The sequence below is a fragment of the Oncorhynchus nerka genome, linkage group LG22 (assembly GCF_034236695.1).
Source record: "Oncorhynchus nerka isolate Pitt River linkage group LG22, Oner_Uvic_2.0, whole genome shotgun sequence".
Taxonomy (NCBI): domain Eukaryota; kingdom Metazoa; phylum Chordata; class Actinopteri; order Salmoniformes; family Salmonidae; genus Oncorhynchus; species Oncorhynchus nerka.
In genome coordinates this window covers 88,996,295-89,011,568 of record NC_088417.1, presented here as the reverse complement: position 1 = coordinate 89,011,568, position 15,274 = coordinate 88,996,295, and the positions used below count along the sequence as shown (strand labels likewise).

At 41.8% G+C, this 15,274-nt stretch overlaps 1 protein-coding gene across 2 annotated transcripts in view; it reads left to right on the top strand.

Moving 5' to 3' along the window:
• The first annotated feature begins 4,220 nt into the window (after positions 1-4,220).
• Positions 4,221-15,274, top strand: part of LOC115105960 (contactin-associated protein-like 4) — a 221,926-nt gene continuing 210,872 nt past the window's right edge. For both annotated transcript variants that reach the window (XM_029628501.2, XM_029628500.2), the window contains exon 1: positions 4,221-4,435. In XM_029628501.2, the coding sequence (XP_029484361.1) occupies positions 4,312-4,435 (124 nt within the window). In that variant the 5' untranslated portion in view covers positions 4,221-4,311. The remainder of the gene's footprint in view (positions 4,436-15,274) is intronic.

The following is a 15,274-nucleotide window of genomic DNA, read 5'->3' as shown; positions in this document are numbered from 1 at the left end:
TGCACTACTTTTAACAGGCTCTGGTCAGAAGTAGGGAAGAGGGCGCCATTTTGGATGCAGAATGGGGAAACAAGGGGTTCACTCAAAAGAGTGGAATTTAGGACATTTTCAAGATGCATCTATCTAAACATGAAAGTACTAGTCCCAAATAAATGGATGGAGCTACATTTCTAAAGAAGAGATATAAACATTCATTGCCAAGTAGTGATTTCTCACAAAATAGTAAAAGGAAAGCTTTGTCCTTGAATTTACAAAGCTGGTCAATATAAAGGCTTTTGGGTATTGTGGAGGCACATGTCACTCAACACACAGTGACACGTTTCCATTGACAGAATACAGTCCGTAGTGTGTGCAGCAAATGGCTGGAAACCCTTTGAAGCTCAGGTTCTCCCTGTCAGTCAGTCAGACTCTTGTGTTTAAAAGCCTTTTTACCTGACAGGACATCTGATACGGCCATTAAATAGCCCAGTGGTTCATCTAAGTGTAGTCTGTCAGCGGTGCACTGGGGTGTGATCCTTATGGTTAAAGCGTGTGCGAGTGCTTGTGTGAAATCCGTCTCACGGGCAGTGCCCTCAGTACAAAAGGTCTACAATTCCTTGTTGTCTTTGTCTTAGTGCTCTCTCACCATATCGGTTAATAATTAGCTAGTCTATAAAAGCGTTATGAGTCAGTGTTACTCCTTTGTGTATTTTGAAATCAAATGTTTCGGATGCAAGCTCTTTTACCCTTTTCATAAATGAGCTGTGGATCATGTGAAGGATATCTCTAAATGGTTCCATGGGTGAAGGAACATGCAATACTACAAATTTCAAATTGCTTTCATGCCAACAAACCAGCGTGTTGTTGTTGTGTCTGTTGGTCTAAGGCCTATGTACTGTATGTGTCCTTGGCGGTTGGCTCAAAGGCAGATTCCCACAGCTACAATATAGCCCGCACATCCTCTTCTGGCATACCTTCTACAACAGTATGTACTGGAGGTCTTTCTCCAATGAGGGATGAGCTATGTAGCAGCAAGCCAGTGACTTTAACATTATTACGGGCTTAGGATTTTCTCTCGATTGTGTCGAGGCACAGATCTGGGGATGGTACCAAAAAATGTCTGTAGCATTGAAGGTCCCCAATAACACAGTGGCCTCCATCATTCTTAAATGGAAAAGGTTTGGAACCACCAAGGCTCTTCCTAGAGCTGGCCGCCCGTCCAATCTGAGCAATCAGGGGAGAAGGGCCTTGGTCAGGGAGGTGACCAAGAACCCAATGGTCACTCTGACAGAGCTCCAGAGTTCCTCTATGCACTGTATGTGGCAGGTTGCTTGACCACCACTCAGTAGGTCCCCTGTGGATGCCTTTCAGAACCCATTTTAAAACCCCACCTGTTTCGTTTTGGTTGTCAGTGGCTCATTTGTTAATTCCCTTTTTCTATTGAGCAATGATTTTTGGTTTCTTATTGGGGAATCTAACAACAGTTATTACCATATAAATGGAACATGATAACATCTCTCCCACCAGCGGGTTTAGCAGATGAGAGTGATTATGTTGACCTTTAACCTTAATTTCTTTTGTGTGATATGAACCCATTGATTCTTGAAGAATATAATGTATTTAAATACCTCGTGAGCTTAGTTCAACTGTTGTACCCCTCAGAATGTAAAATATAAACTTGTTTTACTCCAGTGTTTGTTCACAAAGTAAATGTAAACAACCACTGTATAGTCTAAAAACATGTTTTTGATATCATGGATGGTCAATCCTTGCATCCATAGCATACTGTAGACTAAGGATTTGAGAGTGGTTGCATTTCTCCAACCCAATCCCTCAACTTTTTACTGAAACTGTGGCAGGGAGCACACTTTGTTAATTGCTCAATTAAGGATTGGCACTTAAAAATCCTTTAATCAAGTAATAGTGTTATGACATGGTGCAATCCTCTAGTGAATGAGTTACTTTTGTGCCATTAATATCAAGAAAAACTTCTGAAGTGAAGAACAAAATTCATAGTATTGCAAACAAAAATAATCATATTGAAAGCAAAACATAAAACCAAAAATATTGATTGCACAACAAAATATTGCAAGGAAATAATTTCCACATGTGAGAACAAATGAATTGTAAGTGAAGGCAATATAGTTTGCAGGGAATTTTTGGGGGAGATATCATGATTAAATAAAACGCCTTCCTCTTTCCTGCAATTTTCCCTATCTTTGGTTATGTTACCCTGGCCTAGGCTATCGATGCTTTTTTTCTCCAGTTGCAAGGTTTGGCACATCCATTCCAGCAACATAGCATCCTACATCTCTCTGCTGCTTTTTCTCAATGCGGCTGGAAGTGGTGAAAAATAAACTTGTGATTTTTTGTGTGGTTTTTTTGTAAGAGTGTGTGTGTGTGTGTGCGTGCGCCTCAAGTATTGGCAGACTTTGTAAAAAAAAAAACTGTTAAATGCTAGCGTGGGGGCATCCTGAATGGCTCAGCTAGCATGTTGGTTTTAGGCTGCAGACCATGCATCATGGCACAGAGCCAATCTTTGACTTGACATTTATTGTTATCTCCAAAGTTTTGGCGTCTTCCAAAAATTGCGGCCACGAATCCACCATATATATAGTTGGAAAGAATAAGATGAAGCTACAGTAACATGGATAACTACTTGAAGCTACAGTAACATGGATAACTAATGAATGATATGTGTTTTTCTACATCGTAATGTACACGGCGAAGCCTTTGGTAGGTAGGCTGCTTGGAGGCTTTGGTTTCAATACGGCAAAGCCAAATCAGTCAGTGCCCATGGTTCTCACACGGGAAGTGAAATGACAGGCGTGCTCATGATCAAGGACGCCGCAAATAACATGTAACTATTAAGTTCCTTGAATTTTCTTTCGCGGCTGCCTTTCCATTATATGTCTAGACACTTGTAGTTTTAGCTAACGTTACACCTACCAAAGCAGTGGAGTGTGTAGTGAAGCAAAACATGTGGTCAAAACCATTCATCTTGGGGCAAAAGGGGAACGGGTTTGCAAAATGCTATCATACAATATTTATAATTTGGTCATGCATAAACAAAATGTATACAGACTAGTTAAAAAATAAGTGACAATTGAAAAATTATTCAATGGATTACGATAATTGTCTAGTAAAAGTTTGTAACACAAGTTTGCACCCCTATTTTGATTTGCTCAATGGCACAGGTGGCCTAGTTGACGCCAGGCTGTTTGGCTCATCTCGGTCATGAAGAGGAATAACTGTGCATCTGTTTCTGATAAATAAACAATGTCATGCTGATGGGGGGTTGCATTCAAATAAAACCCAGCCATGAAAGAAAAAGTAGGTTGAAAAGAATGTGTATAATAGAATAGACATTACGTGGATTTGCCACTTCAAGTCCAAATATATCATACTTTGAACTAAACAATTACTTAATTGACGTAAACCTCTAGTGAAGCTCTGTCCATGGTCTTAAATCTTGAAAAAGTACATTTCTACTGGTGTATGTGTTTAAACTAGTGATTTAAAATAGCTGTCCAGTGTTTCCACATTTCTATGAAATATGATCTGTAATTAATTACAATATGAGTTAAATAGTTTTCCTTACAAAATTAAGTATACTATTGTAATTAAGTACATTAAAAAGCAGCTTATTTTGAGGAAATAACAAGCATTCTTTTAAGTGTTTCCCCCCCCAAATGTATACTTTGGACACAAATACAATTATATGGGGAGTCAACATCATTATTTGGGTATGAGTTAACAGATTATGAGCTTTTAAAAGTGCAATTTACACCGGACAGTTACTTCAAACCCATCGTTTTCTCTTGTCGCCACAGGCTAAACAGGTACAAGTAAGTGGTTGGCTGGGTAGGTGCTATCCCATGCAAGGCATGTTCATCGTCCGGTTTGTTATTTTGTAAGTATTGTAAAGTTGGGGCCAATATGAATTTATTCGATGATATATCAGTCTCCCTCGCTCCTCACTGCCACCGCGACGGCCTACCCTTCTCACAAATAACTATATAGAGTTAAACTAATCATGACACAGGCTAAATGTTAAACATTGTTAGTTGATAGCAGACAACATTAAGTCCAAGAATTTATATAGTTTATTGGTCTTGAAGTCTGTGCTTAATAATGGGCACTTTAAAATACTGATACTGATACTGATCAGAGGCTGGGCTGTAGAGGTGTGTCTATTTCTCTCTCAGCTCTCTCTCAACTGTTCCTCCTCGAGTCGGAACCAGTCGCATGGCGTGAGCAGAGCGGACGCACAGGCAGGCAGCACAGAGAGAGGCACACGCGAATTATTTACCGAGCTAGAGGAGGACAGGAATGGTCGCTCTCCTCCGGCAGCATCATTTCGTTTTGAACATGGATTTGAGGACCAGAAGACACAGTGGAATGATTTTACAGCTCGCCGTCCTTCTCTGGTGTTCACATGGGGCAATTGGAAAAGGTGAGCACACGCAACAAGATTCCTGCAACTTAAGCGGAGAGGGATGGCGTGGAATTTGCTGTATTGCGTTTATTAAAACATGTTTTTTTTCTCTGCTTTCTATATAATCTGAGTGATTTAATAGAGTGGTTTATTTGTTACTTGTAGTATGGGGATATAAACCTTTGGGCAACTTTTTGTTGACAAATTACCACAGTAAGCGGTGACATTATTGATGTGTATTCGTTTGGGCGTTGAAGTTAATGTGTTAAACCTCTTGCGCCGAGTGGTTGAATATGTTTTTCAGAGTATTATTTTGCCTGTTATGAAGTAAACAGAGCTTTCCCTTTAGCCATGTGGACACCCGCCATGCATGATGATGTTCTGACTTGACAGAAATGCGCAGCAAGCCCATCCAGCGTGTCAAAAGGAAACATGAATTGAGCTGTCAGAGTTTGCAGTGCAGGGAATATCAGTGTCATATATTTTTAGCAGCTGTTATTATTAGGTTATAACCCTGCGGTTAAGTGTAATGGTTATGGTATCAGTGCTTGTCCCCGCAAATATGTATTTGCTACACCAAATGCGACAAATGATACAATTATGCACTTGAAGATACAGTATTATAAAGAGTAGCCTATTAGAAGCTTGGCCACTGCGTATATAGTCGATCATAGGTTGCATTAACAAACGTTCAAAAGGACAATGCATGTGTTCTTTTCTTAATTTCCCACATACTGCGTAATCTCCTGAGCAAGCTTATTTTCAACGGGGTCCCACGGAATGGTATGTGTGTATATGTGTGTGTGTGTGTGTGTGTGTGTGTGTGTGTGTGTGTGTGTGTGAGAGAGAGAGAGAGACAGAAATGGTCCAGTAAACTAGTGCTTGTGTAAATTAACCCCACTGATCATCAGTGTAGCCATGGTTGATGCTTCGATTCTGAAGGTGCGTTTTGCAGGCAATCATAATGCATTACAGGACCAATGGACATAGGTTACAGCTGGCAAATGGCAAGAAAACACAATATTACCATTTCACAGATAATTGTAGATGAAAGGTGGGGTAATGGAATGGTCTCTCAGTTACTGTAAATTTAGAGAAATAAATGTAAAACAAGTTTTAATTCAAAGTCATTTTGCATGCTGTGCCTACAGGCAACACCATGTGATCTCCCTTCAACTAACATGGCACCTGTCTATTTATGGTGTGTGTGTGTGCGTGTGCGTGTGTGTGTGTGTTTGTATGTGCGTGAGCGTGTGTGTGTGTGTGTACAACATGAAGAGAGAGACAGAAGTGTATATATAGAGAGAGCCAGAGAGGAAGAGGCTGAAAGAGAGAGCGAGAGGTAGAGAGAGAGAGAGTTGTAGAGGTAGAGAGAGGTAGAGAGAAACATTTTAATATATTTTTATTTAACCTTTATTTAACTAGGCAAGTGAGTTAAGAACCCATTTGTATTTACAATGAAGGCTTCCCAAAAGGCAAAAGGCCTGCAGGGACGGGGGCTGGGATTAAAAATAAAAATAAATAAAATAAAATATAGGACACAACACACATCATGACAAGAGTGACAACACAACATTACATAAAGAAAGACCTAAGACAACAACATAGCATGGCAGCAACACATGACAACACAACATGGTAGCAACACAACATGACAACAAAATGGTAGCAACACACAACATGGCAGCAGCACAACATGGTAGCAGGACAAAACATTGTACAACCATTATTGGGCACAGACAACAGCACAAAGGGCAAGAAGGCAGACACAACAATACATCATGCAAAGCAGCCACAACTGTCAGTAATAGTGTCCATGATTGAGTCTTTGAATGAAGAGATGGAGATAAAATTGTCCTGTGTTTGTTGCAGCTCGTTCCAGTCGCTAGCTACAGCGAACTGAAAAGATGGGTGACCTGCAGCTTTGATATGTGCTGAGAGAAAGACAGTGTACCGTCTAGCCATACTCCCAAGTACTTATATGAGGTGACTACGTCAAGCTCTAAACCCTCAGAGGTAGTAATCACACCTGTGGGTAGAGGGGCATTCTTCTTACCAAACCATATGACCTTTGTTTTGGAGGTGTTCAGAACAAAGTTAAGGGCAGAGAAAGCTTGTTGGACACTAAGAAAGCTTTGTTGTAGAGTGTTTAACACAAAATCCAGGGAGGGGCCAGCTGAGTATAAGACTGTATCATCTGCATATAAATGGATGAGAGAGCTTCCTACTGCCTGAGCTATTTTGTAGATGTAAATTGAAAAGAGCGTAGGGCCTAGGATCAAGCCTTGAGGTACACCCTTGGTGACAGGTAGTGGCTGAGATAGCAGATGTTCTGACATTATACACTGTGCTCTTTGAGAGAGATAGTTAGCAAACCAGCCAAAGACCCCTCAGAGACATCAATACTCCTTAGCCGGCTCACAAGAATGGAATGGTCTACTGTATCAAAAGCTTTGGGCTTGTCAATAAAAATAGCAGCACAACATTGCTTAGAATCAAGGGCAATGGTGACATCACTGAGGACCTTTTAGAGAGTCATAGAGGTAGAGAGAGATAGAAGTAGAGAGAGAGACAGAGGGGAAGAGACAGAAAGGAAGATACAGAGAGGAAGAGACAGAGGTAGAGCGAGAGAGAGTCAGAGAGGTAGAGAGAGGTAGAGGTAGAGAGAGAGAGAGAAAGATGTAGGGAGATAGAGCGAGAGAGACAGAGGGAGAGAGAGAGAGAGCGAGAGACATGGAGGGAGAGAGAGAGACATAGAGATAGAGACAGAGGTAGAGAGAGAGAAAGAGAAACATAGATATAGAGGTAGAGAGAGGGAGGTATAGAGGAGATGGACCCACTGGTTTCCCTCTAGGTTATAGAGAGCTGGTAGTCCCATCCACCAAACTACCAGGTGTGAAACAGGGAATAGACTCAGGGGGTATTTTAATTTGGTATACAGCCGACCTAACTCACTCTATTAAATTTATCAAAGCAGGAACGTTTTACATTTGGCTAGAAATTCAAAAGGAAATTATTTCAACAGAGAAAAATGTCATCCTGCGTGCTACCTATATCCCCCCCACTGGAATCCCCATACTTTAATGAAGACAGCTTCCCCATCCTGGAGGGGGAAATCAATCATTTCCAGGCCCAGGGACATGTACTAGTCTGTGGCTACCTACATGCCAGAACTGGACAAGAACCTGACACCCTCAGCACACAGGGGGACAAACACCTACCTGTAGGTGACAGAATTCCCTCCCCCATATGCCCCCCTAACTATGACAATATAACCAACAAAACGGGTCACAATTCCTGCAGCTCTGTCACATGCTGCATATGTACAGTCGTGGCCAAAAGTTTTGAGAATGACAGAAATATTAATTTTCACAAAGTCTGCTGCCTCAGTGTCTTTAGATATTTTTGTCAGATGTTACTATGGAATACTGACGTATAATTACAAGCGTTTCATAAGTGTCAAAGGCTTTTATTGACAATCACATGAAGTTGATGCAAAGAGTCAATATTTGCAGTGTTGACCCTTCTTTTTCCAGACCTCTGCAATCCGCCCTGGCATGCTGTTAATTAACTTCTGGGCCATATCCAGACTGATGGCAGCCCATTCTTGCATAATCAATGCTTGGAGTTTTTCAGAATGTGTGGGGTTTTGTTTGTACACCCGCCTCTTGAGGATTGACCACAAATCTTTAATTAAAGATTAACACGAACAATACAAAACGTAACAAACCGAAACAGCCCTATCTGGTGCAAACAAACACAGAGACAGGAACAATCACCCACGAAACACTCAAAGAATATGGCTGCCTAAATATGGTTCCCAATCAGAGACAGCGATAAACACCTGCCTCTGATTGAGAACCACTCCAGGCAACCATAGACTTTTCTAGACAACCCCACTAACCACAATCCCATAACCTACAAAAAACCCTAGACAAAACACACCACATAAATAACCCATGTAACACCCTGGCCTGACCAAAATAATAAAGTAAACACAAAATACTAAGTCCAGGGCGTGACACTATGGTTGATTTCACCCCCCAGAGTCAGGGTCAGAAGTTATAAACCTGGAAGGAACAAGAGTTGCTTCCAGCATTCTAGTGTTCTTAGGAGCCGCTGTAAATAAATTACGCTCTTGTTTAGAGGAGCAGAACACTGCAACATGATTGGATGAGAGAGGACAGTGTGTTCAGTTCAGATAAATCACCATATCGGATCAGTAACAAAGCATTATTGTACACTTGTTCATGTGACATTTTTCCATGGTAGGCTTTGAGTGGACTCCTACTATAGCTCATCTCTTGTCAGTAGTACCGTAGACTACTTTATCACTGACCTCAACCCATAGTCTCTCAGAGCGTTCACAGTCAGCCCAATGACACCCTTATCAGATCACAGCATAATCACAGTCTCCTTGAACAGAGCAATTCTCAATCATGAGGCATCAAAGCCAAAGGAACTGAATAATATTAAGAAATGCGATAGATGGAAGGAAAGTAGTGTGGAAACCTACCAAAAAACAATTATGCGCAACAAATTCAATCCCTTTTTAGACAACTTCCTGGACAAAACATTGTAAGAGTGAAGGTGTAAACTTGGCAGTAGAAAACCTAAACAGTATATTTGACCGCTCAGCTTCCCTAGCTAATCTAAACATTTCAAACAGAAAACAGAAGAAAATGAACAACAATGACAAATGGTTTGATGAAGAATGCAAAAAGCCTATGAAAGAAATTGAGAAACCTATCCAACCAAAAACATGAAGACCCAGAAAACTTGAGTCTACGCCTTCACTATGGTGAATTACTAAAACAATACAGAAATGCACTATGGAAAAAGAAGAAACAGCACGTCAGAAATCTGCTCAATGTAATTGAAGAATCCATAGACTCTAACTACTTCTGGGAACATTGGAAAACACCAAACAAACAACAACACCAAGAGTTATCTATCCAAAATGGAAATGTATGGGTAAACCACTTCCCCAATCTTTTTGGCCCTATAACAAAGTTCAAACAGCAAAAACATATACATGATCAAATACAAATCTTAGAATCATTACATTTACATTTACATTTAAGTCATTTAGCAGACGCTCTTATCCAGAGCGACTTACAAATTGGTGCATTCACCTTATGACATCCAGTGGAACAGCCACTTTACAATAGTGCATCTAAATCTTTTAAGGGGGGTGAGAAGGATTACTTTATCCTAGGTATTCCTTAAAGAGGTGGGGTTTCAGGTGTCTCCGGAAGGTGGTGATTGACTCCGCTGTCCTGGCGTCGTGAGGGAGTTTGTTCCACCATTGGGGGGCCAGAGCAGCGAACAGTTTTGACTGGGCTGAGCGGGAACTGTACTTCCTCAGTGGTAGGGAGGCGAGCAGGCCAGAGGTGGATGAACGCAGTGCCCTTGTTTGGGTGTAGGGCCTGATCAGAGCCTGGAGGTACTGAGGTGCCGTTCCCCTCACAGCTCCGTAGGCAAGCACCATGGTCTTGTAGCGGATGCGAGCTTCAACTGGAAGCCAGTGGAGAGAGCGGAGGAGCGGGGTCATTTACATTTACATTTAAGTCATTTAGCAGACGCTCTTATCCAGAGCGACTTACAAATTGGTGCATTCACCTTATGACATCCAGTGGAACAGCCACTTTACAATAGTGCATCTAAATCTTTTAAGGAAGGGGGGGTGAGAAGGATTACTTTATCCTATCCTAGGTATTCCTTAAAGAGGTGGGGTTTCAGGTGTCTCCGGAAGGTGGTGATTGACTCCGCTGTCCTGGCGTTGTGAGGGAGTTTGTTCCACCATTGGGGGGCCAGAGCAGCGAACAGTTTTGACTGGGCTGAGCGGGAACTGTACTTCCTCAGTGGTAGGGAGGCGAGCAGGCCAGAGGTGGATGAACGCAGTGCCCTTGTTTGGGTGTAGGGCCTGATCAGAGCCTCGAGGTACTGAGGTGCCGTTCCCCTCACAGCTCCGTAGGCAAGCACCATGGTCTTGTAGCGGATGCGAGCTTCAACTGGAAGCCAGTGGAGAGAGCGGAGGAGCGGGGTGACGTGAGAGAACTTGGGAAGGTTGAACACCAGACGGGCTGCGGCGTTCTGGATGAGTTGTAGGGGTTTAATGGCACAGGCAGGGAGCCCAGCCAACAGCGAGTTGCAGTAATCCAGACGGGAGATGACAAGTGCCTGGATTAGGACCTGCGCCGCTTCCTGTGTGAGGCAGAGTCGTACTCTGCGGATGTTGTAGAGCATGAACCTACAGGAACGGGCCACCGCTTTGATGTTATTTGAGAACGACAGGGTGTTGTCCAGGATCACGCCAAGGTTCTTAGCGCTCTGGGAGGAGGACACAATGGCGTTGTCAACCGTGATGGCGAGATCATGGAACGGGCAGTCCTTCCCCGGGAGGAAGAGCAGCTCCGTCTTGCCGAGGTTCAGCTTGAGGTGGTGATCCGTCATCCACACTGATATGTCTGCCAGACATGCAGAGATGCGATTCGCCACCTGGTCATCAGAAGGGGTCATCTATTAAAGAATACCAGAACCCACTGGATTCTCCAATTACATTGAATGAACTAACTACAGGACAAAATACAAACCCTCCAACCCCAAAATGCATGTGGTGTTGATGGTATCCTCAATGAAATTATAAAATATGCAGACCACAAATTCCAATTGGCTATACTTAAAAACTTTAACATCATCCTTAGCTCTGGCATCGTCCCCAATATTTAGAACCAAGGACTGATCACCCCAATCCACAGAAGTGGAGACAAATTTGAATAAAAAAACTACCGTGGGATATGCTTCAACAGCAACCTTGGGAAAATCCTCTGCATTATCATTAACAGCAGACTCATACATTTCCTCAGTGAAAACAATGTACTGAGCAAATGTCAAATTGGCTTTTTACTAAATTACCATACGACAGACCATGTATTCACCCTATGGGGGAGGGAACCCCACAAACAACAAAAGTGCGGTTAAAATTGTAAAAAAATAAACGTTTTTTCTCCCAAAGGTCCGTGGGGTGCGACAGGGATGCAGCTTAAGCCCCACCCTCTTCAACATATATTCAGTTGAAGTCTGAAGTTTACATACACCTTAGCCAAATACATTTAAACTCACGTTTTCACAATTCCTGACATTTAATCCTGGTAAAATCTCCCTGTTTTATGTCATTTAGGATCACCACTATATTTTAAGAATGCGAAATGTCAGAATAATAGTAGAACGAATAATTTATTTAAACTTTTATTTCTTTCATCACATTCCCAGTGGGTCACAAGTTTACATACACTCAATTAGTATTTGGTAGCATTGCCTTTAAATTGTTTAACTTGGGTGAAATGTTTCGGGTAGCCTTCCACAAGCTTCCCACAATAAGTTTGGCCCATTCCTCCTGACAGAGCTGGTGTAACTGAGTCAGGTTTGTAGGCATTCATGGTTGGGATGATGTTCTTCGGCTTGCAAGCCTCCCCATTTCTCCTCCAAACATAACTATGGTCATTATGGCCAAACAGTTCTGTTTTTGATTCATCAGACCAGAGGACATTTCTCCAAAAAGTACGATCTTTGTCCCCATGTGCAGTTGCAAACCGTAGTCTGTCTTTTTAATGGCAGTTTTGGAACAGTGGTTCCTTCCTTTCCGGTTATGTCGATATAGGACTCGTTTTACAGTGGATATAGATACTTTTGTACCTGTTTCCTCCAGTATCGTCACAAGGTCCTTTGCTGTTGTTCTGGAATTGATTTGCACGTTTCACACCAAAGTACGTTCATCTCTAGGAGACAGAACGCGTCTCCTTCCTATGACGGCTGCGTGGTCCCATGGTGTTTATACAGTGCCTTGCGAAAGTATTCGGCCCCCTTGAACTTTGCGACCTTTTGCCACATTTCAGGCTTCAAACATAAAGATATAAAACTGTATTTTTTTGTGAAGAATCAACAACAAGTGGGACACAATCATGAAGTGGAACGACATTTATTGGATATTTCAAACTGTTTTAACAAATCAAAAACTGAAAAATTGGGCGTGCAAAATTATTCAGCCCCCTTAATATCACTTATACAGTGCCTTGCGAAAGTATTCGGCCCCCTTGAACTTTGCGACCTTTTGCCACATTTCAGGCTTCAAACATAAAGATATAAAACTGTATTTTTTTGTGAAGAATCAACAACAAGTGGGACACAATCATGAAGTGGAACGACATTTATTGGATATTTCAAACTTTTTTAACAAATCAAAAACTGAAAAATTGGGCGTGCAAATTATTCAGCCCCCTTAAGTTAATACTTTGTAGCGCCACCTTTTGCTGCGATTACAGCTGTAAGTCGTTTGGGGTATGTCTCTATCAGTTTTGCACAATCGAGAGACTGACATTTTTTCCAATTCCTCCTTGCAAAACAGCTCGAGCTCAGTGAGATTGGATGGAGAGCATTTGTGAACAGCAGTTTTCAGTTCTTTCCACAGATTCTCAATTGGATTCAGGTCTGGACTTTGACTTGGCCATTCTAACACCTGGATATGTTTATTTTTGAACCATTCCATTGTAGATTTTGCTTTATGTTTTGGATCATTGTCTTGTTGGAAGACAAATCTTCGTCCCAGTCTCAGGTCTTTTGCAGACTCCATCAGGTTTTCTTCCAGAATGGTCCTGTATTTGGCTCCATCCATCTTCCCATCAATTTTAACCATCTTCCCTGTCCCTGCTGAAGAAAAGCAGGCCCAAACCATGATGCTGCCACCACCATGTTTGACAGTGGGGATGGTGTGTTCAGGGTGATGAGCTGTGTTGCTTTTACGCCAAACATAACGTTTTGCATTGTTGCCAAAAAGTTCAATTTTGGTTTCATCTGACCAGAGCACCTTCTTCCACATGTTTGGTGTGTCTCCCAGGTGGCTTGTGGCAAACTTTAAACAACACTTTTTATGGATATCTTTAAGAAATGGCTTTCTTCTTGCCACTCTTCCATAAAGGCCAGATTTGTGCAATATACGACTGATTGTTGTCCTATGGACAGAGTCTCCCACCTCAGATGTAGATCTCTGCAGTTCATCCAGAGTGATCATGGGCCTCTTGGCTGCATCTCTGATCAGTCTTCTCCTTGTATGAGCTGAAAGTTTAGAGGGACGGCCAGGTCTTGGTAGATTTGCAGTGGTCTGATACTCCTTCCATTTCAATATTATTGCTTGCACAGTGCTCCTTGGGATGTTTAAAGCTTGGGAAATCTTTTTGTATCCAAATCTGGCTTTAACACAACAGTATATCGGACCTGCCTGGTGTGTTCCTTGTTCTTCATGATGCTCTCTGCGCTTTTAACGGACCTCTAAGACTATCACAGTGCAGGTGCATTTATACGGAGACTTGATTACACACAGGTGGATTGTATTTATCATCATTAGTCATTTAGGTCAACATTGGATAATTCAGAGATCCTCACTGAACTTCTGGAGAGAGTTTGCTGCACTGAAAGTAAAGGGGCTGAATAATTTTGCACGCCCAATTTTTTTCCTCCAAAGGATGAATCAGACTTGTGGAGGTCTACAATTTTATTTCACAATTAGACCCAACCAAGTCACGAGAAAACAAAAAGATAATTACTTGTCACATTGGAAATAATTAATAAAAAAAACTGTGCAAACTAGAATGCTTTTTGGCCCTAAACAGAGAGTACACAGTGGTAGAATACCTGACCACTGTCACTGACCCAAACTTAAGAAACGCTTTGACTATGAACAGACTCAGTGAGCATAGCCTTGCTATTGAGAAAGGCCGCCATAGGCAGACTTGGCTCTCATGAGATGACAGGCTTTGTGCGCACTGTGCACAAAAATAAGTGGAAACTGAGCTGCACTTCCTAATCTCCTGCCAAATGTATGACCATATTAGAGACACATATTTGCCCCAGATTACACAGATCCACAAAGAATTCGAAAACAAACCACATTTTGGTAAACTCCCATATCTATCGGGTGAAAAACACCAGTGTGCCATCACAGCAACAAGATTTGTGACCTGTTGTCAAAAGAAAAGGAAAACCAGTGAAGAGCAAACACCATTGTAAATACAACCCATATTTTGTAGTATTTGCACATAATATGACATTTGAAATATCTTTATTTTTTTGGAACATTTGTGAGTGTAATGTTTACTGTTATTTTGGTTGTTGTTTATTTCACTTTTGTTTATTATCTACTTCACTTTCTTTTGCAATGATAACATATGTTTCTCATGTCAACAATGCCCTTAAATTGAATTGAAATTGAATTGAATTGAGAGAGAGAGAGTGAGACATAGAGAGAGAGAGATGAGAGAGAAAGAAAGATACAGATGTAGAGAGAGAAAGAGAAACAGAGGTAGAAAGAGAGAAAGAGAGAGAGAGCTAGAGAGAGATAGAAAGAAAGATAGAGGTAGAGAGAGAAAGAGAGACAGAGGTAGAAAGAGAGAGAGAGGGAGAGAGACATAAAAGTGGAAAGAGAGAGATGTAGGGAGAGAGATATATAGAGGTAGAGAGCTACAGATAAGCAGAGAGAGAGAGAGAGAGAGAAAGAGAGATACAGATAAGCATTGAGAGAGAGAAGGGTATGGTGGTTGGTAATGAGATACATATGTATTGTAATTTGAGCAGATGGCTGTACATTTTGCAAGCCCCTGGCCCTCCACTCCTCCACTGCTTTACTGCTTGCAGGGGTGGACTGGGACCAGAAATCAGCCCTGGCATTTATAACATCGGCCCATTTTTTCATTGATGCCCAAAATGCCAGATGGCCTGTCCGCCCCTGGCTGCTTGCCACTCTGAGTGCATCCCTGAGTCAGAGTCCTTTGCATCCCAAAAGGCACCCTATTGCCTATATAG